Here is a 26,888-nt window from a genome sequence, read left to right on the forward strand (position 1 = left end):
AAGGTTAAGCCCAAGAATTTGAGGTTGCTGTGAGCTGTGATTCCAGCGCGCTCTACCCAGGGCAATAGCCTGAGATTCTGTCTCAAAAAACAAACAAACTAAAAACCAGTAAGAAACTTTTTTTTTTTCCTGGCAACTAGCTAAATTTATTAAGTACTGAAAACTAGATGTAACTAAAAACCTAAAAATTAAATTCAGACTTTGTTCTAGTTCATCCTCATATATTTATATTATCTAATGCAGTTTCATTAAACTAAATTTCATTATGAAAATTTAGTTGGTCACAAATTGCATCCTGCTTTTTAATGAATTAAATAAAACTATGAGATCACATATGTAATACAACAATATACTATATTATGAAACATTTATATTTCAGTTATACAAAGCAGGTTCTATTTTTGTATTGGAATACAAATGGGCTACAATGGGCCCATTTGGCTACAATGAAAAACACCCTCTCACCAAAAAAAAAAAAAAAGGTCCAAAAGTCATTGATATAAAGGCAATTGTGCCTTGAGTGGGTTTCATGGCATTTCTTACACCTTTCAAAACTTATGCAAGAACAGATGAGTATAACTTATTCAATTAAACAAAAACAATTATGGCATTTTCAGAGTGTTGTGCCAAAAGTAGGATGCTATTAACTATTTATGGGCCAAGATCAGGATTAAATGAATTTCTAGATGTATTTCTGTTACCAAATTTACTTTAGAATAGATAGGGGTGAATAATAATAGGATTTTTTTTTTTTTTTTGAGACAAGAGTCTCACTCGGTTGTCCTAGGTAGAGTGCTGTGGCATCCTATCTCACAGCAACCTCAAATTCTTGGGCTCAAGTGATCCTCTTGCCTCAGCCTCCCAAGTACCTGGGACCACAGGCACCTGCCTCAACGCATAGCTAGCTTTTATTTTTTTTCTGTTTTTAGTAAAGAAGAGGTTTTCTCTTGTTCTGGCTATTCTCAAACTCCTGAGTTCAGGCAATCCACCTGCCTTGGCCTTCCAGAGTGCTAGGATTACAGACGTAAGCCACGAGTATTTTTTTTAAACTGAGGCATGACAGATATACTGTAAAGTATACAAATCTAAAATACACATTTCAATGGAATTTTCCAATGAACACACCCATGTAACCACCACTGAGATCCAGATATAGAGCATTAACAGAACTCTACAAACTCCATTGATGGCACTCCTTCCCCCAAACAACTACTATCACTGACTTCTATTACCAGAGATCTAGTTTTTCCTATTTTTGAACTTCATATACATGGAACTATAAAGCATGTTTTCTTTTATGTCTGGCTTCTTTAGCTCAACATTATATTATGTTCAGGTGATTCATCCATCCTATTGCATGTAGCAGCAATTTATTTACTCTGTTGACGAACGTATGTAGTCTTTTCCGGTGTTAAGCTATTATGGATTATGATGGTCTGAACATTCATACACACATCTTTTGGCATATCCTTCTGCTGAGCATAAACTTACAAATGGAATTGGTGGATCACAGTGTATGTACATGTTTAATTTTAATGCAGTCCCAGTTTTCTTTCTTTTTTTTTTAATATAAATGTATACTTTAATAAGTATAAAGTATATAAACATTTAGGTAAGCTTATGGAGAAGCTGAGCAAAATACATAAATTAGGAGATACAAGTGTCCATCTAAATTTTCTATGTCATTTTTTTTTTTTTGTAGAGACAGAGTCTCACTTTATGGCCCTCGGCAGAGTGCTGTGTCCTCACACAGCTCACAGCAACCTCCAACTCCTGGGCCCAAGCAATTCTCTTGCCTCAGCCTCCTGAGCAGCTGGGACCACAGGCGCCCGCCACAATGCCCGGCCATTTTTTGGTTGCAGTTTGGCCGGGGCCGGGTCTGAACCCGCCACCCTCGGTATATGGGGCCGGCGCCCCACCGACTGAGCCACAGGCGCCACCCTCTATGTCATTTTTTTATACAAGATTTATTAAAGTTGTTCAATATACAATCTATCCTTTTTCTTTTTTTGTAGAGACAGAGTCTCACTTTATGGCCCTCGGTAGAGTGCCATGGCATCACACAGCTCACAGCAACCTCCAACTCCTGGGCTTAAGTGATTCTCTTGCCTCAGCCTCCCGAGTAGCTGGGACTACAGGCGCCCGCCACAACGCCCAGGTATTTTTTGGTTGCAGTTCAGCCGGGGCCGGGTTTGAACTCACCACCCTCGGTATATGGGGCCGGCGCCTTACCAACTGAGCCACAGGCGCCGCCCCATCTATCCTTTTTCATTTTGGACGTCATTTATTGTAAAGGTAATTCTTTTGTCTGATGACAAACAGCAGCCATAGTGATTACTCTGGACCTCCACGTTGGATATGTTCAATTTCTTCCTGAGACACAAGTTTCCTTCTGTATTTCTGAGGTAATGTTTTTATTATTTCTGCAGTTTCTGGTGGACCCTGATACATCAGCAAATCTGGTGATTTACTTCCCTCATAATGCTGGGAAATTGCAGAACAGTGAGACGGTAGTCCTGCTGATCTCAAAGCTTCTGATACATTGGGTTTAGGATTGTCTCTTCTGTCAGGAAATCGTATTTTTTGTTATTTATTTATTTTTTAAATTTATTTATTTTTATTGTTAAGTCATAGCTGTGTACATTAGTGCAATCAAGGGGTACAATGTGCGGGTTTCATATACAATCTGAAATATTCTCATCAAACTGTTCAATGTAGCCTTCATGGTATTTTCTTAGTTACTGTACATAGGCATTTGTATTCTGCATTTAGTAAGTTTCGCCTGTTACCCATTCTAAGATGCACCGTAGATGTGGCCCCACCCATTACCTCCCCAAAACCTCCCCCCTCCCTTCCCGTTCCTTGGCCCTTTCCTCATAGTCTTGTACTATAGTTGGGTTATAGCCTTCCTGTTGTCAGGAAATCGTATTAATGGAGTGTGCGGCTTGACTACCTGCACGACCCTGCTGGCAGACGCCATCTTGCTGCCCATCATCGCAGTACCAGTTTTCAAAAGTAATTGTACAGAAACAACAAAAACTAATAGTTTTTGATTAACCTAAAAAGCTTCTTTCCTTCAGAGAAGGAAATTATTTCTGCGGGAAATAATCAACAGACCAAATAGATAACCTACAGAATGGGAGAAAATATTCGCAAGATATGTATCTGATAAAGGGCTAATACCTAGAATCTTCAAAGAATTTAAGCAAATTAGCGAGAGAAAACCAAACAACCCCAAGAAAAAGTAGGCAAAAGACATGAATGGAGGCTTTTCAAAAGAAGATAGACAAATGGCCAATAAACATATGAAAAAATGCTCACCATTAATCATCAGGGAAATGTAAATTAAAACCACAATGAGATATGACCTCACCCTTGTTCGAATAGCTTTATTGAAAAGTCCAAAGACAGGCGGTGCCTGTGGCTCAAGGAGTAGGGTGCCAGCTCTATATACAGGAGGTGGCGGGTTCAGACCCGCCCTGGCCAAACACTGCAAAAAAACCAGCCCAAAGACAATGGATGTTGGCATGGATGCAGAGAAAAAGTCCCACTGTTGGTGGGATTACAAAGTAGTATGATCCCTATAGTAAACAGTAAGGAGATTATTCAAAGAACTAAAAATAAACCTACCATTCAATCCAGCAATCCCATTAATGGATTTTTCTCCAAAGGAGAAAAAGTCATTTTTATTGAAAAGACATCAGTACTTGAATTTTGATTGCAGGACAATTCACTAATGCAAACATGTGGAATCAACCCGTTAGTGGATTAACAAAATGTGGTACATGTATATCATGAACTATTACTTACGATGAATAAATGCCTTTTGCAACAATTTGGATGGAACTAGAAACCCTCATCTTAAGTGAAAAAGAACGAATGGCATTAGTAAACACTAGGTGATCCGCCAGCCTCAGCCTCCCAGAGTGCTGGTCTTGCAGGCATTAGCCACTCCACCTGGCTGGAAAAAAGGCTTTTTAAAAATGCTATCACAAAAATGAAAAAACAAACACCACATGTACTTGCTTGCTATTAAACTGGAAATAGCCAATGAGCACACAAGTGCATGAATATAAAACTTAGTGGAAAGCAAGCCAGAGGGAAGAGGAAGGTGAGGAAGAACAAAAACCTACCTACTGGATACAATGAACACTGTGTGGGTGACTGGCACACGTATAGCTGTATGACTCAAGCATTATAAAAGTATACACAGGCTCGGTGCCTATTGCTCAGCAGCTAGGGTGCCAGCCACATACACCAGAGCTGCTGGGTTTGAATCCAGCCTGGGCCTGCCAAACAACAATGACAACTGCAACCAAAAAATAGTCGGGTGTTGTGGTGGGCGCCTGTAGTCCTAGCTACTTGGGAGGCTGAGGCAAGAGAATCACTTAAGCTCAAGAGTCTAAGGTTGCTGTGAGCTGTGATGCCATGGACTCTACTGAGGGCCACATAGTGAGACTCTGTCTCAACAACAACAAAAAAGTATACACGCAACCAAAACATTTGCACCCCCTTAAATTTTTAAAATAAAAAAAGACCAAAAGTCAAAATACTCTTAATATTGCTTCCGTGATATCAACTGATGACAAATCTCAGCTGAAAAAAAAGAAAAGTTTTTTTCTTCTTCTATTGACAGTTTTCAGGAGTATGTTTGTGGGAATTAGAAGCTTTGATAACTTCAACATATGAAAATTAAATAAATACAAGGAAAAAATGGAAAAAAAGGCTTTTTAGAAAAAATATTGAGACAGAGTCTCACTCATTCACCCTGGGGTTGATTGCCGTGGTGTTATTTATTGCTTACAGCAACTTCAAACTCTTGGGCTCAAGTGATCCCTTTGCCTCAGCCTCCCAAGTAGCTGGGATTATAAGCGCCCAGCACAACACTCAGCTATTTTTACAGATGGGGTCTCACTCTTGCTCAGGCTGGTCTCAAACTCAGAAGCTCAAGTGATAGCCTGCCTCAGCCTCCCAGAGTGGGAAAAAAGCCTTTTTTAAAAATGCTAAGTTTCAGGTCAGGCACAGGTGGTTCATGCCTATAATCCTAGCACTCTGGGAGGCTGAGGCAGGTGGATCGCCTGAGCTCATAGGTTTGAGAACAGCCTGAGCCAGAGTGAGACCCCGTCTGCAAAAATAGCCAGGTGTTATGTCAGGCATCTGTAGTCCTGGCTACTCAGGAGGCTAAGGCAAGAGGATCGCGTAAGCCCAACAGTTTGAGGTTGCTGTGAGCTATGAAGTCATGTATTCTACTGAGGGTGACAACGTGCGATTCTGCCTCAGGAAAAGAAAAAATATATATATAGAACAGGGAAGGGGTGGCAAGGAAGATTTAATTTTAAATACAACAGGAAGAAAAGGCCTCACAGAAAAGGTAATCCAAGATAATTTGATCAAAATCTTCAAAGAGGGGTGGCGCCTGTGGCTCAGTGAGTAGGGTGCTGGCCCCATATGCCGAGGGTGGCAGGTTCAAACCCAGCCCCGTCCAAACTGCAACAAAAAAATAGCCGGGCGTTGTGGCAGGCGCCTGTAGTCCCAGCTGCTCGGGAGGCTGAGGCAAGAGAATCGCGTAAGCCCAAGAGTTAGAGGTTGCTGTGAGCCGTGTGACACCACGGCACTCTACCCGAGGGCAGTACAGTGAGACTCTGTCTGTACCAAAAAAAAAAAAAAAAAAAAAAAAAACTCAAAGAGAGGAAAAAAAAAAAAAAGGAAGGAAATCCTCAAAGAGGTGAGGGAATAAATTGTGCTGATAATCTGCAGGAGGAGAGTTCTAGCAAGGTTTTTCCTTTGGGAGATAAATAATTTAGTGTATGTATGGGAGTAGAGGGTGCAATTGGTAAAGACCGAGGAGGAAAGAGAGGTGGCTGAAACCTACAATACAAGGGAAAGCAAAACCAAGAGATAAAAAAGTGCTATAGGCGGCACCTGTGGCTCAAGGAGTAGGGTGCCGGTCCCATATGCTGGAGGTGGTGGGTTCAAACCCAGCCCCGGCCAAAAAAAAAAAGTGCTATAAAGGCCAAAAACTCTACAGTCTTATTATCAAATTGAGCAAGTATTGACAATGTTTACATCTTTTCATTTCTCTGAGTCACAGTTTGTTCATCTTTCCTATAAAATGGTGATAACAATATCCATCATTATGACAGATAAGAGACAAAACTGATTATGCAACAAAATTGTTTAGGCTTAAGTTACATTGCTTAGAAAATGTCAAAAGATGAAAAAACCTGACACTTAATGTAATCCTGCCTTGAGTTCTCAGATTTTATGATAAGCACAGTTCTACTGCAATCTCACAACAGAAGTTTTGTTCTTGTTTTTATGATTTTTGGCCGGGGCTGTGTTTGAACCCGCCACCTCCGGCATATGGGACCGGCGCCCTACTCCTTGAGCCACAGGCGCCGCCCTTTGTTCTTGTTTTTAATTTTAAAAAAGGAGACATGCTAATATCAAACAATTAAGGGGTCTGTAAATCAGAAAGGATGGGAGGAAGGAAATGTAGTAAGAATCGAAAGCTTATCAAATCTGCTCCACAGTGCCACCAAATAGTTTACCCAATCCTCCAGCAAAAAAAGGTAGAAATGCTGAGATTACTTTTCCTGAATGCTGGTTTTTTTTGTTTGTTTTTTTGAGTGAGAGTATCCCAGAGTCACTTTGAATCCCTCAATAGAGTGTCATGGCGTCACAGCTCATAGCAACCTCAAACTCTTGGGCTCAAGTGATTCTCTTGCCTCAGCCTCCTGAGAACCTGGAACTATAGGTGCCTTCCACAAGGCCCAGCTATTTTTTGAGAGAAGAGATCTCACTCTGGCTCAGGCTGGTCTTGAACTCATGAGCTCAGGTGATTCACTGGCCTTGGCCTACAAGAATGCTAGGATTACAGGCATGAGCCACTGCTGTGCCTGGCCCTGAATGCTGCCTCTTTTTTGAGACTTGTTGCCCTCATTCGAATGCACTGGCGTCACAGCTCACAGCAACCTCAAACTCCTAGGCTCAAGATTCTCTTGCCTCAGCCTCCCAAGTAGCTGGAACTACAGAAGCCCACCACAATGGCCAGCTATTATTAGAGGAAATTCCTTGGTTATTTATATTTGTAATGATCATCTCGCTATGAGTTTTAATTTTAAAGATCAAAACAATCCATTAAATATAAAATGTTTCTTGTGCAGTCTATGAGGAGAGAAGAGATGGAAAAAATATGATTTCAGAAGGCTGTTTCTGGGGCTGACCACCAGCATTTATTACCAGGTTCAGATAAAAAGTAAAGAAGTTATTTTTACAAGTTCAGACATATAGTGCTTTCCTCCTCCTTTTCTTATTTCAGCCAAGCTAAAATTAAAGTGTTAAGTTACCAGCATTAAAACTGGCCAGTGAATGCAGCTTCCTTTTCCTCTGTCTCTCTCTTTGCTTAGGCTTCTTTTGAAAAGAAATGACAGGTATATGGTAATTCTTGGGTAGGCTGGCATCTACTCAATCATATCAGTTCCTGCCTAGCCCCTCACTGAAATAATAATGGACTCCGTAGCCCTATAAAAATAAGTATTCTGGCCAGGCACAGTGGCTCAGGCCTGTAATCCCAGCACTATAGCATATAGACTGCCTGAGCTCACAGGTTTAAAACCAACCTGAGCCAAAGCTAGACCCCACCTCTAAAAGTAGCTGGGTGTTATGGCTGGCGCCTGTAGTCCCAGCTACTCAGTAGGCTGAGGCAAGAGAACCACTTGAGCCTAAGAGTGTGAGGTTGCTGTGAGCTATGAGGCCATGGCACTCTACCAAGGGTGACAAAGAGACTCTGTCTCAAAAAAAAAAAAAAAAAAAAAAGAGAAGTATTCTAGACTTTTATATCCTAGTATGCAAGATTTATTAGAACAAAGTAAAGGACATGTTAAACAAGTAATATATTTTTTCGGTTTTTCTCTCTTTTTCCTGTTTGATGCCAGTATCGCCTCATCTGATAATTACTATTTCACCAGAAGGAATATTTCCCAGATCTCAGCTGATACTAAGGGGAAGAAAACCGCCTTTCATTTTTAGCACTTTTATAATTGATTGTTTTTTGGTTATAAGAACTAATGCATAACATGTATTCTCAGATTCAAACTGAAGTTATAAAAACAAAAAGTATATGACAATCTGCTATGTATGAAACATAAAAAGTTAAAATGGTTATGATCCAAAGCTATGAAAATTAAGTCAGTATGGAATTTATAAAACTGCCAGGGACAGAGAACAAAAGAGGCTGATAACAAAGGAAAAAGACAAATGTGAACTTTTCTAGTATGAGACATGGAAATAGTGGGATTCTTTTCTAAGAACTAATTTTACTTAACAAATTTATAAATGGCCCATCTTGGAAAAAGAAGTAGAGAGTTTAAGTTCCAAATTTATGGTTGAAGTTATACCTAAAGCACAAAGTGCCAAATTCATGACAATAAACTGAAAGATCCTGCACACTTCAGCAAGCAAGAAAAATGGCAGGTCAGTTTCAATAAGGATAACAGTGAGATAACACACTGAGGAAAAATTTATTTTAATATAAATGATAAATCATAAGTTATGAACAAAGAAAACGGACCTGGAAGGCCATTTTCCTTCTGGTGCGGTGGCTCACGCCTATAATCCCAGCACTTGGGAGGCTTAGGCAGGTGGACTGCCTGAGCTCACAGGTTTGAGACCAGCCTGAGCAAGAGCAAGACCCCATCTCTAAAAACAGCCGGGCATTGTGGTGGGTGCCTGTAGTCCCAGCTACTTGGGAAACTGAAGCAAGAGAATCCTTTAAGCCCAAGAGTTCGAGGTTGCTGTGAGCTATGACACCATGCACTCTACCAAGTGGTGACAAAGCAAGAATCTGTCTCAAAAAAATAAAATAAATAAAAAGAAAACCGATCTGGACCTGGGAGTAATCTTAAACTGTTTATAAAAAACATAGTAAAATGCATCGCAAAACAGGTCCATGGTTCTAGAAATTTGAAAAATGAGTACATCGGCATAGTAATCACCCTTGGAAAATCATGTGCAGTTATGATAATTTCATGTTAGGAAAGAGAAAAGAATCAGGCAAAGATCTATGGAAAAAACAACTGATCAAAGAGATTTGGGGGCTGTTAGATATAAAAAGTAAATAATTACTAAAGAAGGACCTAAGTGAAATCTATAAAACTATGAAAAATATCAGAAGAGGAAATGGAAAGTGTTTAAAAAATCTTACAATACTACAATGAGAGTGCTCTTTACAATTTCAGGAAAGTAAATTTAAAACAAATGGAAGTAGTGCTTTATATAAAAGGCTATAACTAGTAAGTCTTTTCTACAAGAAGCAGTAAAAATATAAACTTTTACAAGTTTGGATAAATTAACTGATGCAGACTCATGTCAAGGAATGGGACTAAGAATTCTCAAGTATATATTCCTGCTTTCCAGGGGAGCACTGAATTAATAATCACACTCACTGATAGTCATATTTTCACACTGTAAGACAGGAGAGGAAAAATGGGAAGAAGATTCTAGTTAGAGAAACCTCCTTAAACATGAGTAAGAAAGAACTGCAGATCAATAATGACAAACTAAACATCTTGGCTAACTACAAATAAAGCCATGTTTGCAATAGGAAAACACCATAATAGTAATTTTGCTGTCCATATAAGCCACTAAACTCTGATCTTGGGCTAGCACCTCCAGAGGCACTCAGCAGTTAAAATAGACGGTGGATGTATTTACCTTGTTACTGATTTCTAAATTCATGAGCAAAAATTAGAAGCATATATAGTCTGTTGGTCCAAGCTTCAGTAAGAGACCTTTCTTATGACATTTTACAAAAAGTATCTGAAATACAAACCTGAAAAAAACCTTTTATAGTTTAACAAAGGTAACCTAATGCTTACCCAATGCTTTCCCCCTCCTTATCTATAAACAGGGGTAGAAATGAAAAAGAACAAAGCAGACATATCACAAAACTGTATTCTTCCTTAATGTGCAAAGCAAACCAACAAGAAAAACCTTAAATATTTATTCTTACTGTGCTTTGTTAATGACCAGGCTGTATTAAATTTTTTTTTCATGTGCTTGCTTTTGGTGGAATGATTAGGCAATATTATCTTCTTATTTTCACTTGAAAATCATCTGCTTTCAATTACAATTGCTTCACCATCAAAACGATTCTTTTTCGATTTATCACTAAGAGTTAGGATACATGGCTAGAACATAAATTCTTTTAAATCTCTATTATTCTATAGTCGTTAGGAATAACTAACTCAAAATTTTCTTTCTTTTTTTTTTTAGACAGAGTCGCACTATGTTGCCTTCAGTAGAGTGCCGTAGGGTCACAGCTCACAGTAACTTCCAACTGGAGCTCCAGCAATTCTCTTGTCTCAGCCTCCCAAGTAGCTGGGACTACAGGCACCCATCATAACGTCCGGCTATTTTTTGTTGCAGTTGTCATTGTTGTGTAGCTGGCCTGGGGCTGAGTTCGAACCTGCCAGTCTCGGGGTATATGGCTGACACCGTAATCACTGTGCTACGAGCCCCGAGCCTCAAAATTTTCTTGAATGCTTTTTTCTCTACATATATTTTGTTACAAAATGTTAGCAGAATAAAAATAACTTTTAGGAGGTTAAATTTAAATGTTTTCATTAAATTTATTTTAAAAATAAATGTCTGGCTGAAGATGACAAGACTAAATACAGATATGAACATGTAAAAACAAATGGCCTCAGAAACGCACAATGAGCAGACAAGTTTCCCAGTGGCAATTCATTCAGCAGCTTGCATGGAGTTGCTACTATCATTCCTGTTCAGTTAGGTGATAATAGTGGAATGGGTTAAAGAAATAGAAGAGCCAGAAAATGAAGAAAGATTAAAGATTGGGCGTGGGGTGGTGAAAGAAAAGTTCAGAATAAAGTAAAAGCTTTCTGAGAAGACAAAGGGAGGCATGAAGAAATTTTACCATGCTTAATGTACATAGAACTACAACTACGGAAGTCCTGGAAGTGCTACCTTTTCTTGCGGAACAAAATGCAAGCCAGTGACCACTGGCACCAAAATTTAAGTATGCTAGTAGCCAAAATATCCTGCACAAGAGTCCACCATAAGACCACTTAAAATTGCTTAATTTTGACAGTACTTTGTGGTAAAATCACGAACCAGCTAAGAAAGAAGATCTAGCAGGCCGCCTGCCATTTCAAAAACTAAACGTTACTGAGTGTGGTTGGTTGATTCTGAAAAGAGAAACTACAGTAAGCCTTGGTAGCTCTGACAACATCTTTAATGATACAGAAATGTGTTTAACATGTGTCTGTAATGTTCATTATGGTGATGTGTATCAGTTTAACTCTTTGCAAACAGGCAAGAGACCCTGAGAGCAGGAAGCTTTTCTGTGGAACTCCTGACGCAACACAAACCATAGCAGTTACTGCAAAGCTTAATGCAAAACCTCTAGAGTCCACGTTGACAAATTCTTTAACAAGCCTGTGGTTACAGGGAAGCTGGTTTCACTCTGACTCACTCCTGCTCAAACAGCTTACTGGAAATGAAGGGGAGGGGGAATTTTCAGAGAAGTCATGTGATGGCCAGACAAACCACAACCAGTAAAGGTTCACCAGAGTCAAAAACAGGTCCCAGCAATAACTGACACCCAAAATGTTCAAATGGTACTAAAACATATGAAAATGAATTCTGTTTGGTTTCAGATCATCTACACTATGAACTCTTTCATAAATCTGTGTATATAAAGGAACAGATACTTCACACAGGGAAAAACTAGTTGCAGGCAATTGTAAATACTTCATAGGAAAATGTGTTTAATAGAGAAATAACATAAATGGAACCCTAAAGCACTTTATTGTGTAAATAATCATTCTCAAATGTTTTCCCATAGACTCTAAACTCAACTGATGGAACACACACACACACACACAATATTTTCATTAGTAAAATAACATAAATAACTTGAAATTTCTAAATGGAATAAGGATTGTATTAATCTAAAACAAGGTTTTTTCTTTTCTTTTTTTGTCTTACATAAACATAGTACAAACTATTTGAATATTGTAGTCCTAAATAGAACCTAAAAAGGTTCTCTTAAAATAAGATTAAATCCAGGAACCATAAAATAGCCTTTGAGGAAATGCTCTATCTAGGATAGTCTCCAAACTCATGACTGATACTTAACAAACTAATCAATTAAAAAATGGAAGAAAAAAACTATTTTTTTAAAAGGTGAAGTTCTAAGACTTTTATCTTATTTCTTATTGTTTAATTTGTTGTTTTACTCAATGTAAATTAAAATGACTTAATGTCTTTTAGATTACCTTCACTCTTGTCCTCAACTATTAAAATCAAAGATTCAAAACAGTTAAATCTTCTTTTCTTATGTAAAATGTTTTATGCTCACTGCATTTTACATTTTATTTTGCAGCACAGTAAGATTGAAGATTAATAAACATGTTCATGCAATTCTACATTTTCTTTTAATTGATATTTCATCATTTTTTCAAATTATCTACTACATGAGTAGTATGTACAAGACTAGGGAGGCAGTGTTGAAAATACGTACACTTAAAAAAAAAGAAAAAGAAAAGAAGATACATACACTTTTGAGGCCTCCTTTCTAAACTTTTTTTTTTCCTCTGAGACAGAGCCTCAAGCTGTCCCCCTAGGTAGAGTGCTGTAGCATCACAGCTTACATCAACCTCCAACTCCTGGGCTCAAGCTTACATCAACCTCCAACTCCTGGTCTCAAGCGATTCTCCTACCTCTGCCTCCCAAGAAGCTGGGACTACAGGCGCCCGCCACAACGCCTGGCTATTTTTTGGTTGCAGCTGTCATTGCTGTTTGACGGGCCGGGCTGGATTCGAACCTGTCACGTCAAGTGTATGTGGCTGGCACTTTAGCTGCTTGAGCCACAGGCACCGAGCCAAACTTTTTTTTTTTTTTTTTTTGAGACAGAGTCTCATTATGTCGCCCTCAGTAGAGTGATGTGGCGTTACAGCTCACAGCAACCTCAAACTCTTGGGCTTAAGCGATTTTCTTGTGTCAGCCTCCCAGGTAGCTGAGACTACAGGTGCTGTTGAGGCCACTTTTCAGGGAGTTTACAGACTCCTGGGAGAGATAAGGAAAGCCCATAAAAAGTTCAAAAAAAGAGGGCGGCGCCTGTGGCTCAGTGAGTAGGGCGCCGGCCCCATATGCCGAGGGTGGCGGGTTCGGACCCAGCCCGGGCCAAACTGCAACAAAAAAATAGCCGGGCGTTGTGGCGGGCACCTGTAGTCCCAGCTGCTCGGGAGGCTGAGGCAGGAGAATCATGTAAGCCCAAGAGTTAGAGTTGCTGTGAGCCGTGTGACGCCACGGCACTCTACCCGAGGGCGGTACAGTGAGACTCTGTCTCTACAAAAAAAAAAAAAAAAAAAAAAAGTTCAAAAAAAGAATGTGATAAGTGACATAAGAAAGATATAGCTGGAGTGCTATTGGTATTCCAAAGAGACAATTTGAGAGAAGTGAAGAAGATGAGGTTAAGGGTAGCAAGGGAGTCATAAAATATTTCATTAAGAATCCAGCAGCACTGGGCTGGGCGCAGTGTCTCATGCCTGTAATCCTAGCACTCTGGGAGGCCAAGGCTGGTGGACTGTCTGAGCTCACAGGTTCAAGACCATCCTGAGCAAGAGTGAGACACTGTCTCTAAAAATAGCTGGGTGTTGTGGTGGGAGCCTGTAGTTCCAGCTACTTTCAAGGCTGAAGCAAGAAAATCACTTGAGACCAAGAGTTTGAGGTTGCTGTGAGTTATGACACTATGGTACTCTACCAAGGGTGGCAAAGTGAGACTCTGTCTCAAAAAAAAAACACAATAAAATCTAAAACAAAAAAACACACAGTAGCACATAATCTTGAAAGGTAATAATGAATTAGACAAGTGGTCATGCAGATGGGAAGAAATGACCCACTATAGACAAAGTTATGAAAAGAAAAAATACCACATGGCTCTGTGTTTGTATGTGTGTGTGAAACCTAAATTATTCCAATTCATAAGAGCAAGTAATTATTTTTATTATTATTTTTTTGAGACAGAGCCTCAGCTGTCGCCCTGGGTAGAGTGCCATGGCATCACAGCTCACAGTAACCTCCAACTCCTGGGCTCAAGCGATTCTCCTGCCTCTGCCTCCCAAGTAGTTGGGACTACAGGCGCCTGCCACAATGCCTGGCTATTTTTTGGTTGCAGCCATCATTGTTGTTTGGAGGCTCGGCTGGATTCAAACCTGCCAGCTCAGGTATATGCGGCTGGCGCCTTAGCTGCTTGAGCCACAGGCGCCGAGCCAAGAGAGCAAGTAATTTTTAAACTTAAAAATTTCTTGTTTTCTCTCACACATATTTTGTTGCTGAATGTGTATTCTAGCAGTTTCTATAAAGTTCAACTGGAAAACCATCAATACAGAGAATAAAAAAATTGTTCAAGGGAGCTAAAAATGATTTGGTGGGGCCAACTAATGAAGAAAATTGGGTTAGTTTAGATTTTATTCTACACACGATTGAGAGCCATCCAAAATTTCTTAGCAGCAAAGTTTCATGAACAGAGGTATATTTTAGAATATTATTTTTGTTATTTTGTGTGGGAAAAGAATGGAGGAGAAAAACTGGTAGAGTAGACCTATTAGGAAGCCCCTGGAAATGTTCAGATAAAGGCTGACAGAATCCCGGAACCAGTAGTGGGAAGGGAAAAGAGAGGACAGATATGAAGATACGGTGAAGGCAGAATCCACAAGCCTCAAAAAAAGGAAGACAGAGAGGGAGGCAGATGACTCAGGTTTTGACCTGAAGCTATTGTGAGGATGGTTATACCACTAACAGAAATCAGGAACAAAGAAGGAAAAGAAGATGATAAAGAGAATAAACCATGCGTGAAGCAACCCACGAAGCAAATAAACAGCTTATCTAGACCTAACTTCTACAAATGATGCTAGAATTGCTCCAAGTCATTAGAAGCAACATTCATTCATGTCTACCTCCCACAGACATCTCGTGACAACATGACGGGAAGCCAAGAACAAAAGGAAATCAATTTAGTGGAAAAATACTGCCTAATCTCAATATTGCACTTATGAAAATAAATCAGGTATCATAAGGAATCAGAATACAAATGTCTAAGTCATCCTTTTTCCCCTTAAAATATCCAGAGCACAAAATCCACCATTAGTCAAAACTAGAATTGAAGCAAACACTTCGCTTTAAATTGTTATAATTTCTTAGTAAAATCACATATACCCTTTAACCTAGTTGGAGGGCACATGACAAAGCAAAGAGAGCCAACTTTTTCTTTTTTCCCTTTTCCTGCTGATAATAGGAAAAGCATATTCATTCTACTAAGGGCTTTACCTTAAAGAATAAAAAACATATATTCTACTCATTCTCAAGGAATAGTAAAATTTGAATTCTCATTCACAGATATTGATTTTACTTAATTCACTATTTTAGCTACAGCTGATCCAACTTTTCCATATTTTATTGCTCCTATAATTTTTTTTTACAAATACATGTAAATTCACATACCTGCGAGCAAATTCCCAGCATCAAAGTCAGATAAATTCTGGATCCTGGCTAAACTGATTACTACAAGAACTTCTAAATCACAACCACAAAGACATGACTAAAATGATGTCAGTAAAGTTACAGCTTACCAAATAAAAACTTAGTATCTTTTAAATATACCATTAATAATATTTGCAAAAAAATAAGAAAAAAGATCGAAATTACAACAACAAAAAGACAAAACCAAAACATTAAAATCACTTGGAAAATGGTGTTGGAACAATATATATTTAGTTAATAATGTAAAAAAGAAAAGGTAGGTCCCTACATTGTATCATTTTTAAAAATATTATGACAATTTAAATGTAAAAGAATAAAAGTACTAAAAGAAAATATACCAATGTATAATTGTAAAGGTTCAGAAAGACAGGTATTACTCTAAAAGAACAAGTCTGCCCTTGCTGTTCTTTATGTCTCGACATCACATGCTGTACAGACATCACCATTAAAATATTTTCATAGTGGGGAAAAAAAAAAAGAAGTCTAAGATAGTGGAATAAAGAAAATATTTAAACCTCTTATGCAAAAAGTAAATTATAACAAAACAAACCCAGTAAATGACATGGGAAAACTACTAGGAATTAGGTAATAAAACTTGCAGAATATGACTAAGGGTAACTCCTTAAATGTGTCAATCAGCAAGAAAATGAAAATATACTAAAGATAAAAAATACGTATAGGAACCAGTTAGATGAAATTCTTATTTTCTTTTTTTAATCTGTATTTTCAGCATTTCATTATAATAAATATGCTTTGTAGTCAAGCTATAAAAAGCAAAGTTGTGGAAAATAAACTTGATGACACAGAAAAATGTTCACAGTACATTTTATATTCAAAACAAGTCATGAGACAATAAATAGAATATGATTTGTCCCTTAGAAATACAGATATTTATAGAGAAAACACTACAAGGTACCTACCAATTTTCTACAATGAGCTGAATCACTTTGTAATAAGAAAATAATTTTTTTTTTTTTTTTTTTTGGTAGAGACAGAGTCTCACTGTACCGCCCTCGGGTAGAGTGCCGTGGCGTCACACGGCTCACAGCAACCTCTTAACTCTCGGGCTTACGTGATTCTCTTGTCTCAGCCTCCCGAGCAGCTGAGACCACAGGCGCCCGCCACAACGCCCGGCTATTTTTTTTTTTTGTTGCACTTTGGCCGGGGCTGGGTTTGAACCCGCCACCCTCGGCATTTTTAATGTCAGTATCATGTCTGTGACAATGTGAAAAAGGAAGCTGAGACTAAAATTTAAGATTCTAGTTTTTGTGAAAAGTTGTGTATGCAAAGAAAATAGTCTGGAATACAGTCATTATTAGAAAAAAAAGAAAAAAAAGCATGTGGGCTTTCACTCCTTGTAAAACTTCTAAAATGTAAAAATCTTATTACTCTAAGGGCTTGTATAATTAAAAACTATGCAAATCTGGGCAGCGCCTGTGGCTCAGTCAGTAAGGCGCCGGCCCCATATACCGAGGGTGACAGGTTCAAACCCAGCCCCGGCCAAACTGCAACCAAAAAATAGCCGGGTGTTGTGGCGGGCACCTGTAGTCCCAGCTACTCGGGAGGCTGAGGCAAGAGAATCGCTTAAGCCCAGGAGTTGGAGGTTGCTGTGAGCTGTTTGAGGCCACGGCACTCTACCGAGGGCCATAAAGTGAGACCCTGTCTCTACAAAAAAAAAAAAAAGAAACTTCTAAAAACTATGCAAATCTGTAAAAAAACAATAGGAACAAAGAACCTAAGACAAATCCATGAATGGAAATATTGAAAATGTTTTTAAGTTAGTGAATTTAGAAGTGAAATGAGAAAAAAATTCCTTTTAAATTGTTATCAATTTATTTGGACAGTAAAGACGTTAGAAACAAAAACATGAATATATCAAAACAACTGAAATATTAAATAGATCTTACTTAGATACAGTAATAGCCCACAATATTAGCAAAAAAATAAAAATAAAAGCAAAAACAACTTTTTGCTAAACCATAGCAAGAAACTCTCCTTTTAATTATGAAATAAGTAAAACTTAAAAATTCCACACAACTCATCTAAAACTGAGAAAAATATGGAAGGAAAAATTATACCCACATACACCAAAATTTATAATAAGCCACCAGTGAAAAAACCATGAAAGGAAATAAAGAAAAGAAAAATCAAACCAAGTTAGAAGAAAAAATTTTAATTAGTTATTCATTTTGTATTATATTAACCTGGATGAAAATGCTGCTATATCGTGGGATGGTAAGCACAGCTCTAAATTCCAAAGTCCAGAAAACAGGGCTTGGTTCTGGCTGTGAGATTCACTAGATGTGTGTTCCTGAGTATGTTTCCTTATTTAAATCAGGGACAGTATCTTTTACTTCAAAGTTGTAGTGAAGTAATCCAAGTACCTGATACACAGATTTTTATTGACTGTAGAAAGAAAACTAATAGGGAAGACCACAAAGTTGTCCCATTTGAGTTTTCTTTTTGCTTTTATCATTATGCTTCACTTAACTATTTTGAATAATCAGTTGACAGTATGTATGTGTATCATTGTAATTTGGATGAAAAATTTTTTTTTTTTTTGGCCGGGGCTAGGTTTGAACCTGCCACCTCCGGCATATGGGACCGGCACCCTACTCCTTGAGCCACAGGCGCCACCCAATTTGGATGAAAATTTTAAACAAAACATTCACAAAGAGTATTAATTTCTGGCTTAAAGGATATGAAACAGTGTGTATATTTTCTTGAGTTTTCAATATTAGTAAATATGAAATGAGAGAATAAGAAATGTGTAGTTTATCCTAAAAGTGATTGTAATTATTGGTTTTATAGGATGAAAACAGCCAAACCTCATAACCAAAAGAAGTATTATGTGTAGTCTCGCTTCTACCACTCAAAATAGATAGAAGTGGAATTAGAGAAAATCAAGAGAAAAAGTAAGTAGACCAAAGCCCAGGAAGGGTGGGGCAGAGGGAGAAGGGAAGCTGATTGATACAAATAAATTTGATAGAGGAAATAAGATCTAGTGTTAGATAAGTAGGGCGACTACAGTTTACAATAACCTATTGTACATTTCAAAATAGCTAGAAGGGCATAACCTGAATATTTCTGGCTTAAAGACAAGACAAATATTTAAAGTGATAAATATCCAAAATCCACTGATTAAATTTTTACAAATTATATGAATGTGTTAAATTATCACATGTACCCTGAAACATCTTACACATCAATAAAAAAATAAATAAAATACTTCAAAATAACAATAAACAAACAGAAAAGTGACTATAGACATGAAGAAAGATTATTACCCTAATAGTTAAGACCTGAGAGAAGAGATGGTTAATCATTAAGAACTCAAATTATGGCGGTACCTGTAGCTCACTGGGTAGGATGCCAGCCACACACACCAGGGCTGGTGGGTTTGAACCCGGCCCAGGCCAACTGAAACAATAATGACAACTGCAACAACAACAAAAAAATAGCCAAGCATCATTGTGGCGGGCACCTGTAGTCCCAGCTGCTCGGGAGGCTGACACAACAGAATCAGTCGAGTCCCAGATTTTGAGGTTGCTGTGAGCTGTGATACCATAGCACTCTACTGAGGGTGACAAGAGAGACTCTGTCTCAAAATAAATAAATAAATAACCCCAAACTATAGAAAACAGAAACTACAGAAACATGAACTATGTCTTTCATGAAATTGGCATTAATAAATGATAAAAGGGACAGATGGAAGATTATACCTTAGAGCCTGCAGGGGAGGACATGGAAGAGGAGAAAAGTGATTCACCCCACAGAACCCCAGACACACTCTTCAGCAGAAATGTCAAAGAGGCTGCGGTAGGGCTGAAAACAAGGAGATTGTATCATAAATTGAAATGAATTTAATACATCTATCAAACATCATAGTTTAGCCTAGCCTACCTTAAACATGCTCAGAAGAGTTATGTTAGCTTCCAGTAGGCAAAATCTCCTGACAAGGCCGGGTGCAGTGGCTCACACCTGTAATCCCAGCACACTGGGAGTCTGAGAAAGGTGGATTGCTTGAACTCATGAGTTCAAGACCAGCCTGAGCAACAGTGAGACCCCCACTTCTATAAATAACCGGGAATTGTGGACAGTGCCTGTAGACCCAGCTACTTGGGAGGCTGAGGCAAGAGAATTGCTTGAGCCCAAGAGTTTGAGGTCACTGTGAGCTATTATACCACGGCACTCTACCAGGGGCAAAAAAGTGTGACTGTGTCTCAAAAAAAAGAGAAAACATCATCTAACAATACACTGCACTGCAGAGCATCTGCTGTTTACTTCGCTGACTGCATGGGTGACTAGAAACTGTGCCTTGCTATGGCTGCCTGACATCACGAGAAAATATCCTACCACGTACATGTATTACTAGTCTGGAAAAAGATCAAAATTCAAAGGACAGTTTCTATTGAAAGTGTATCACTTTTATATCACAATAAAGTAAAAAAATCCTTAGTTGAACCATTGTAAGTCAAGGACCCTTCATATTTCTCAAGTAAGAAACTAGACGATCTGGCCAGGTGCGGTGGCTCATACCTATCACCCTACCACTCTGGGAGGTCAGGAGGATTACTTGAGCTCAGGAGTTCGAGACCAGCCTAAAAAGAGCAAGATTCTGTCTCTACCAAAAATAGAAAAATTAACTGAGTGTTATGCCAAGTTCCAGTTGTCCCAGCTACTCAGGATGCTGAGGCAGGAGGATCAGTTAAACCCAGAAGTCTGAGGTTCCTATGATCTAGGCTGATGCTGTGGTATTCTAGCCTGAGGCCACAGAGTGAGACTCTGTCTCAAAAAAATAAAAAAAAAGAAAGAAATTGGAGGCTGTATCACTGTAGAAAATGAACTAGGCCAAAGGAAACATCAAAGGATACTGATCTATAGAGGCTCTTAATAAATATTAAGCCAGCCTGGCACTTGATTGTATAAGAGGGAAGCCTCACCATCACTACAGCTGCCCTCTGCACATACAGCTTGTATTTAGTTTTTGTTTTTTTTTTGTAGAGACAGAGTCTCACTTTATCGCCCTCGGTAGAGTGCCATGACGTCATATGGCTCACAGCAACCTCTTACTGACTGAGCCACAGGCGCCGCCCAGCTTGTATTTAGTTTTGAAGTGCCTTATTCTTATATATAAACAGACAAATAGGGATCACCAGGAAAGCTTCCAACTCCACACAGAACAAACAGAAAAGACAATGCCTAGAGCAACAGGAAACTTAAAGAAACTACCTTTCAAAAACATAAGATAAAATACTTCTTGGAAATATAACACAAATTACTTTTTGAAAAAAAAAAGTATGACAGCAGAAAAACATTTCAATGTAAGAGTTAGAAAGATAAATTTGAGAAAAATCTCACAGAAAGTAAAATGAGATAAATGTTAGGACTACAAAGCTTACAAAAATGAAAAGGATGGGTGTTGGAGGCTCAACATCAAAGCAACTAGAATTCTAGGAAGCAAGAATCGAGACTAAAGAGGAAAATCTTGCACAGAACAAAATGTAAGAACATGTACCAAAACCAAAAGACTCTACATTGATGATTTTTTTTTTTGGTAGGGACAGAGTCTCACTGTACCACCCTCGGGTAGAGTGCCATGACGTCACATGGCTCACAGCAACCTCTAACTCTTGGGCTTACGCGATTCTCTTGCCTCAGCCTCCCAAGCAGCTGGGACTACAGGCGCCCGCCACAATGCCCAGCTATTTTTTTGTTGCAGTTTGGTGGGGGCTGGCTTTGAATCCGCCACCCTGGGCATATGGGGCTGGCGCCCTACTCACTGAGCCACAGGCGCCGCCCTGATGATTTTTTTTTCACATTGATGATTTTCGAAGCACCTAGTGAAATAAATTTCAAAAAGACCTATACCTCATATAAGGAACCTAAAAGCTTCTAGACAGAAAAAACAAACAAACAAAAATAGACTGTTTTGGCGGCGCCTGTGGCTCTAAGGAGTAGGGCGCTGGCCCCATATGCCAGAGGTGGCGGGTTCAAACCAAGCCCTGGCCAAAAAATGCAAAAAAAAAGACTGTTTTGGGCGGCGCCTGTGGCTCAGTTGGTAGGGCGCCGGCCCCATATACCAAGGGTGGCGGGTTCAAACCCGGCCCCGGCTGAACTGCAAACAAAAAATAGCTGGGCGTTGTGGCAGGCGCCTGTAGTCCCAGCTACTCGGGAGGCTGAGGCAGGAGAATCGCTTGAGCCCAGGAGTTGGAGGTTGCTGTGAGCTGTATGATGCCATGGCACTCCACCAAGGGCCATGAGGTGAAACTGTCTCTACAAAAAAAAAAAAAAAAAGACTGTTTTAAAGAGGTCTCAGAATGGCATTGGCTCTCTCAATGCCAGTATCATAAGCCTGAAGACAACAATGCATTCCAAATTCTAAATTCCAAAATGATTTTCAACCTGTAATACTATATTCAATCAATTAAGTATGAATGAAGAACACACTTGTTTACAATGTAAGGTCTTGCATTTTCCATTTACTCACTTTCTCAGAAAGCTACTGCAGAATGTGTTCAACTAAAATGAGGGAGTAGATTAAGAGATCCAAACCAAGAGAGAAGCAACTGGGTAGAAGGCCAAGAGAACAACCAAGTCCAGGTTGGAGTAGGAGCATGGCGGACACCAGTGTGATGACTCAATGAAAATAATGAAACTGTTTTAGGTGCTACAAAGTGGAAGTAGAAGGGAAAGACAAGCCATTTAAAGAAACCATGCAAATGAAAAAAGGTTAATGTCCCAAATCCCTGAAACATTTTTAAAAAGCGACAAATCATAACAGTATATTAGTTGGCTTAAGAGAGAACAATACTTATAATCACTGAGATCCAACTTCATAGCTTTAAGGTTGGGCACAGTGATGCCCTCTAGCACTCTGTGAGGCCAAGGCGGGTAGACTGCCTTGAGCTCATGGGTTCAAGACCAGTTAGCCACAGCGAGACCTCGTCTCTAAAAATAACTGGACCTTGCAGCTGGCCCCTGTAGTCCCATCTACTTGGGAGGCTGAAGTAAGAGAATCGCTTGAGCCCATGAGTTTGAGGTTGCTGTGAGCTATGATGCCATAGTACTCTACTAAGGGTGACAAAGTGAAACTCTATCTCAAAAAAATTTGAGATACAAGCAACCTTACGTTTATTCTATTTCAACTTGCTGACTTCATACAGATGAAAAAGAGTTTTAGAGCTATTAAGTGACATACATTAATTAATGGTATAACTCAAAGAGGTATCAGTTGTCACAAGCGGGGATACTCATCCATCTACTTCTGTGGATGGGATAGTTTCAGTAATTGGAATATATCAGGATATGTTTATATCCTTTTCATTTACATCTATATTGATTTCTAAGGCCATCTCTAAAATGTTAAGAATATTCTTGGGGGGAAGGGGAGAGCAGAGAGAGAAAGGATGAGGGAGGGGTGGGGAAAGGAAGAGGCGAGAGAGGGAAGGAGGGTGGGGGTGGGGCTTTGGTGTGTGCCACACCTATTCAGGGCAAGACGCAATTCTAAGAGGGCCTTTACCTAACAAATGCAATCAGTGTAACCTGGTTTCTTGTACCCTCAATGAATCCCCAACAATAAAAAAAAAAAAAAAAGACAAATGGCCAACAAACATATGAAAAAATGTTCATCATCCCTAATCATCAGAGAAATGCAAATCAAAACCACCTGAGATATCAACTAACCCCAGTGGGACTAGCCCACATCACAAAGACTCAAAGCTGCAGATGCTGGTGTGGATGTAGACAAAAGGGAACACTTTTACACTGCAGGCGGGACTGCAAACTAATACAACCTTTTTGGAAGGACGTATGGAGAATTCTCCAAGCATTCAAATTAGACCTCCCAGTTTATCCTGCAATCCCATTATTAGGCATCTACTCAGAAAAAAAAAAAATCTTTTTATCATAAGGACATTTGCACTCGACTGTTTATTGCAGCTCAATTTATAATAGCCAAAATGTGGAAACTGCCTAAATGCCCACCAACCCAGGAATGGATCAGCAAGCAGTGCTATATGCATACTATGGAATACTATTCAGCCATTAAAACAGATTGGAGACTTTACATCTTTTGTATTAACCTGGATTGATTTGGAATACATTCTTCTTAGTAAAGTATCACAAGAATGGAGAAGCAAGAACCCAATGTACTCAATTCTAATATGAAGGCAGTAGATGAACTCATACAAGGTGAGGGGTAGGGGAATAAGGGAGAGGGGAGGAGGGAGGGGGGTGGGGGGGGTCACAGTATATGGCACACTTCTTGGGGGCAGGGCACAATTATAAGGGAGACTTTACTCAACAAATGCAATCAGTGTAACTTAATTCTACCCCCAATGAATCCCAAACAATTAAAAAAAAGTTACAGGGGGAAAAAAAAAAAGAATGTTCTTGGCCAGGTATAGCAGCTCATGCCTATAATCCCAGCACTTTGGAAGGCCTGAGGCCAGGCGTTCAATACCAGCCTAGGAAACACAGCAAGCCAAGTAGGAAGGGGGGGGGGAGGAGGGGAGGGGAAAGGAGGGGAAGGGAGGGAGGAAAGGGAGAAGAGGGACGGGAGGAAGGAAAGAAAGGAGAGGAACAGAGGGATGGAGGGAGGAGGGGGAGGGACGGAGGGAGGAAGGAAGGAAGGAAAGAGGGAGAAGAGGGAAGGAAAGAGGGAGAGTAGGGAAGGAAAGAGGGAGAGGAGAAAAGGAGGGAAAGAAGGAAGGAGGGAGAGAGAGAGGAGAGAAGGGGAGGGCGGCAGGGAGGGAAAGGAGAGAGAGAGAGAAAGAAAAGAAAGAATCCAATGCCCTCAATTCTACTATGCAGTCAATAGATGATCTAATGCAAGGGGGAGGTAGGGTAATGAGGGATGGAGAGAGGGGAGGAGGAAGGGAGATGGGGGTTATGGTGTATGGCACACCTCTTGGGGGCAGGACACAATTTTATGAGGGACTTTACCCAACAACCGCAATCAGTGTAACCTAATACTTTGTACCCTCAATAAATCCTAACAATTAAAAAAAAAAAAGAGGGGGCTGGCACCTATGGTTCAGTGAGTAGGGTGCTGGCCCCATATACCAAGGGTGGCGGATTCAAACTAGCCGGGTGTTGTGGTGGGTGCCTGTAGTCCCAGCTACAGAGAATTGCCTAAGCCCAGGAGCTGGAGGATGCTGTGAGCTGTGACGTCATAGCACTCTACCGAGGGCGACAAAGTGAGACTGTCTCTAAAAAAAACAAAACAAACAAACAAAAAAAAAAACGAGGAATGACTTTACAACAAAAATTTTATTTCATTAGGCTCTGAAAGGCTTAAGAATGAAAAATCCTGCAAAGAGAATAATACCTCTAAATTCCAGCTGAGAATCCAAATCACTTCTAAAACTTTTTTTTTTTTTTTTGGCTGGAGCTGGGTTTGAACCCACCACCTCCGGCATGTGGGGCTAGCGCCCCACCCCTTTGAGCCACAGGAGCCGCCCCCACTTCTAAAACCTTTTTAAAACTCAGATGAGCAGGCATAATGCTGGGAATGATTCCTTGGGTATGAAATAGGGTAGAAGAATGTGCATCTTTAAAAGTTTAGCAGATGATTCTAAAGTGCAGGCACATTTAATAACCACTGAAAAACAAACTTCTTTCATTGAAGGAGAATCAACAACATAGGAAGTATAATTCATAATTTATATATATTACAATATGCCCACAATAAGGGGATAGTTTGGAAAGTTTTTTTTTTTTTTTTTTTTTTTTGGTTTTTTGGCCGGAGCTGGGTTTGAACCCGCCACCTCCGGCATATGGGACCGGCGCCCTACTCCTTGAGCCACAGGCGCCTTTGGAAAGTTTTGACAATACAGACACATGTAAAATTAACACCACAATTAGGAAGCATTTCTAACAAAGCTACTTTCAACAAAAGAAATGATCACTACAGAAATAGCCATATTATAAGGTTTTGTTAAGAGAGATACAAATTGGCTCAGCACCTGTAACTCAAGTGGCTAAGGCGCCAGCCACATAAACCAGAGTTAGCAGGTTCGAATACAGCCCGGGCCCACCAAACAACAATGACAACTACAACCAAAAAAAAAAATATATATATATAGCCGGGCGTTGTGGCAGGCGCCTGTAGCCCCAGCTACTTGGGAGGCTGACGCATGAGAATCACTTAAGCCTAGGAGTTGGAGGTTGCAGTGAATGGCAGTCTACCCAGGGCGACAGCTCCAGGCTCTGTCTCAAAAAAAAAAAAAAAAAAAAAAAAAGAGAGAGAGAGATACAACTGCCCTTTCTTCATTAGCAATTTCCAAATTATTTCCCCCCTAAGCAAGATAAACTATACTTGACATTATTTTTAAAAAACGAATTAAGAAGAGACTACAGGCACCTGACACAACGCCCAGTTATGAGCTCCTTAATATCACTGACAACATGAATTTACCCTGGTTTCTGACAAGGTGTTTTTAACTTACTGTGAGTTGTTTTATCGACTTTTTTTCTATAATTCTCTATTGTAAGATCAGGATTATTATCACTGTTATTTTTCAGCTTTCTGAATATTCTATCTCAAGTCAAATTGCTCTTTTTAAAATCTTTTTATTTTAAATTATCCTGGGTACATAATATGGTCATGTAATGCTTTGATACAGACATATAATGTGATAACTTTGTTTTTAGTTTTCTTCTTCAGAGTAACTGTGAACAATTTTACCTTAATAACAACCTCTTTAAAATGTTCTATTTTGTTTCCCTATTGATCTTACTTGTGCAGTCTCTGCATGTTCCAGCATCTCTTCAAATTCCTGATACTCTTCATCATCTGGTTCAGCACCTGAGAGGCGAGCTGCTCTGGCCATGAAATAGGGAGGCAACTCTCCAATTGCTGTACCAATACCCTAGGTGGAAAAGCAAAATACTTAAACTGATGTTGTGTTCTCAATACAGAGAAACTTAACGGATTCAATATATACTTTTCTACTTCATCAAAAACATTTTGAGATGCCATGTACTGCGAGGGGAAAGCATATGCTACATAATCAAAAGGATGAAAGTTTGAATACTGGCCCTGATTCTGACCTATATGATGTCAGGCAAGATAATACACATAAAACTCTCAGACAGTAAGTGCACATTATAAACACTGAATTAATGTTAGTTTTGTAACATCTCTATTTAGACTCTTATTTTTATCAGTTTTCCCCTCTTTTTCTAATATTTAAATGATCTGGAAATAAGAATTTACTATTACTGGTGTTATGTTACATAAATATTCTCTAGGAAATCTTCTAGGTATTGTGGATACTGATTTAATTTTAATACAAATTACTTTTTAACAAATTATG

General features: G+C 39.3%; 2 protein-coding genes across 4 annotated transcripts in view; both read right to left on the reverse strand.

Annotated features, from left to right (window-relative positions):
- Positions 1-26,888, reverse strand: part of VMP1 (vacuole membrane protein 1) — a 156,465-nt gene that overhangs the window by 49,765 nt on the left and 79,812 nt on the right. For all 3 annotated transcript variants that reach the window (XM_053569065.1, XM_053569067.1, XM_053569066.1), the window contains one exon: positions 26,310-26,441. In XM_053569065.1, the coding sequence (XP_053425040.1) occupies positions 26,310-26,441 (132 nt within the window). The remainder of the gene's footprint in view (positions 1-26,309; positions 26,442-26,888) is intronic.
- On the reverse strand, positions 2,191-3,146 carry LOC128570122 (alpha-ketoglutarate dehydrogenase component 4-like). Its single transcript, XM_053569076.1, has 2 exons — positions 2,931-3,146; positions 2,191-2,581 (listed from the first exon to the last, which is right to left on the reverse strand). Exons 1-2 carry the CDS (start codon positions 2,993-2,995, stop codon positions 2,335-2,337), a joined length of 312 nt encoding a protein of 103 aa, XP_053425051.1. The 5' UTR covers positions 2,996-3,146; the 3' UTR covers positions 2,191-2,334.

The sequence above is a fragment of the Nycticebus coucang genome, chromosome 18 (assembly GCF_027406575.1).
Source record: "Nycticebus coucang isolate mNycCou1 chromosome 18, mNycCou1.pri, whole genome shotgun sequence".
Taxonomy (NCBI): Eukaryota; Metazoa; Chordata; class Mammalia; order Primates; family Lorisidae; genus Nycticebus; species Nycticebus coucang.

Coding starts and splice junctions, on each gene's coding strand:
- LOC128570122 (XM_053569076.1), bottom strand. CDS start 2,995: ATGATGGGCAGCAAGATGGCGTCTGCCAGCAGGGTCGTGCAGGTAGTC. Junction 2,582..2,930: donor GTCAAGCCGCACACTCCATT/AATACGATTTCC, acceptor TAAATAACAAAA/AATACGATTTCCTGACAGAA.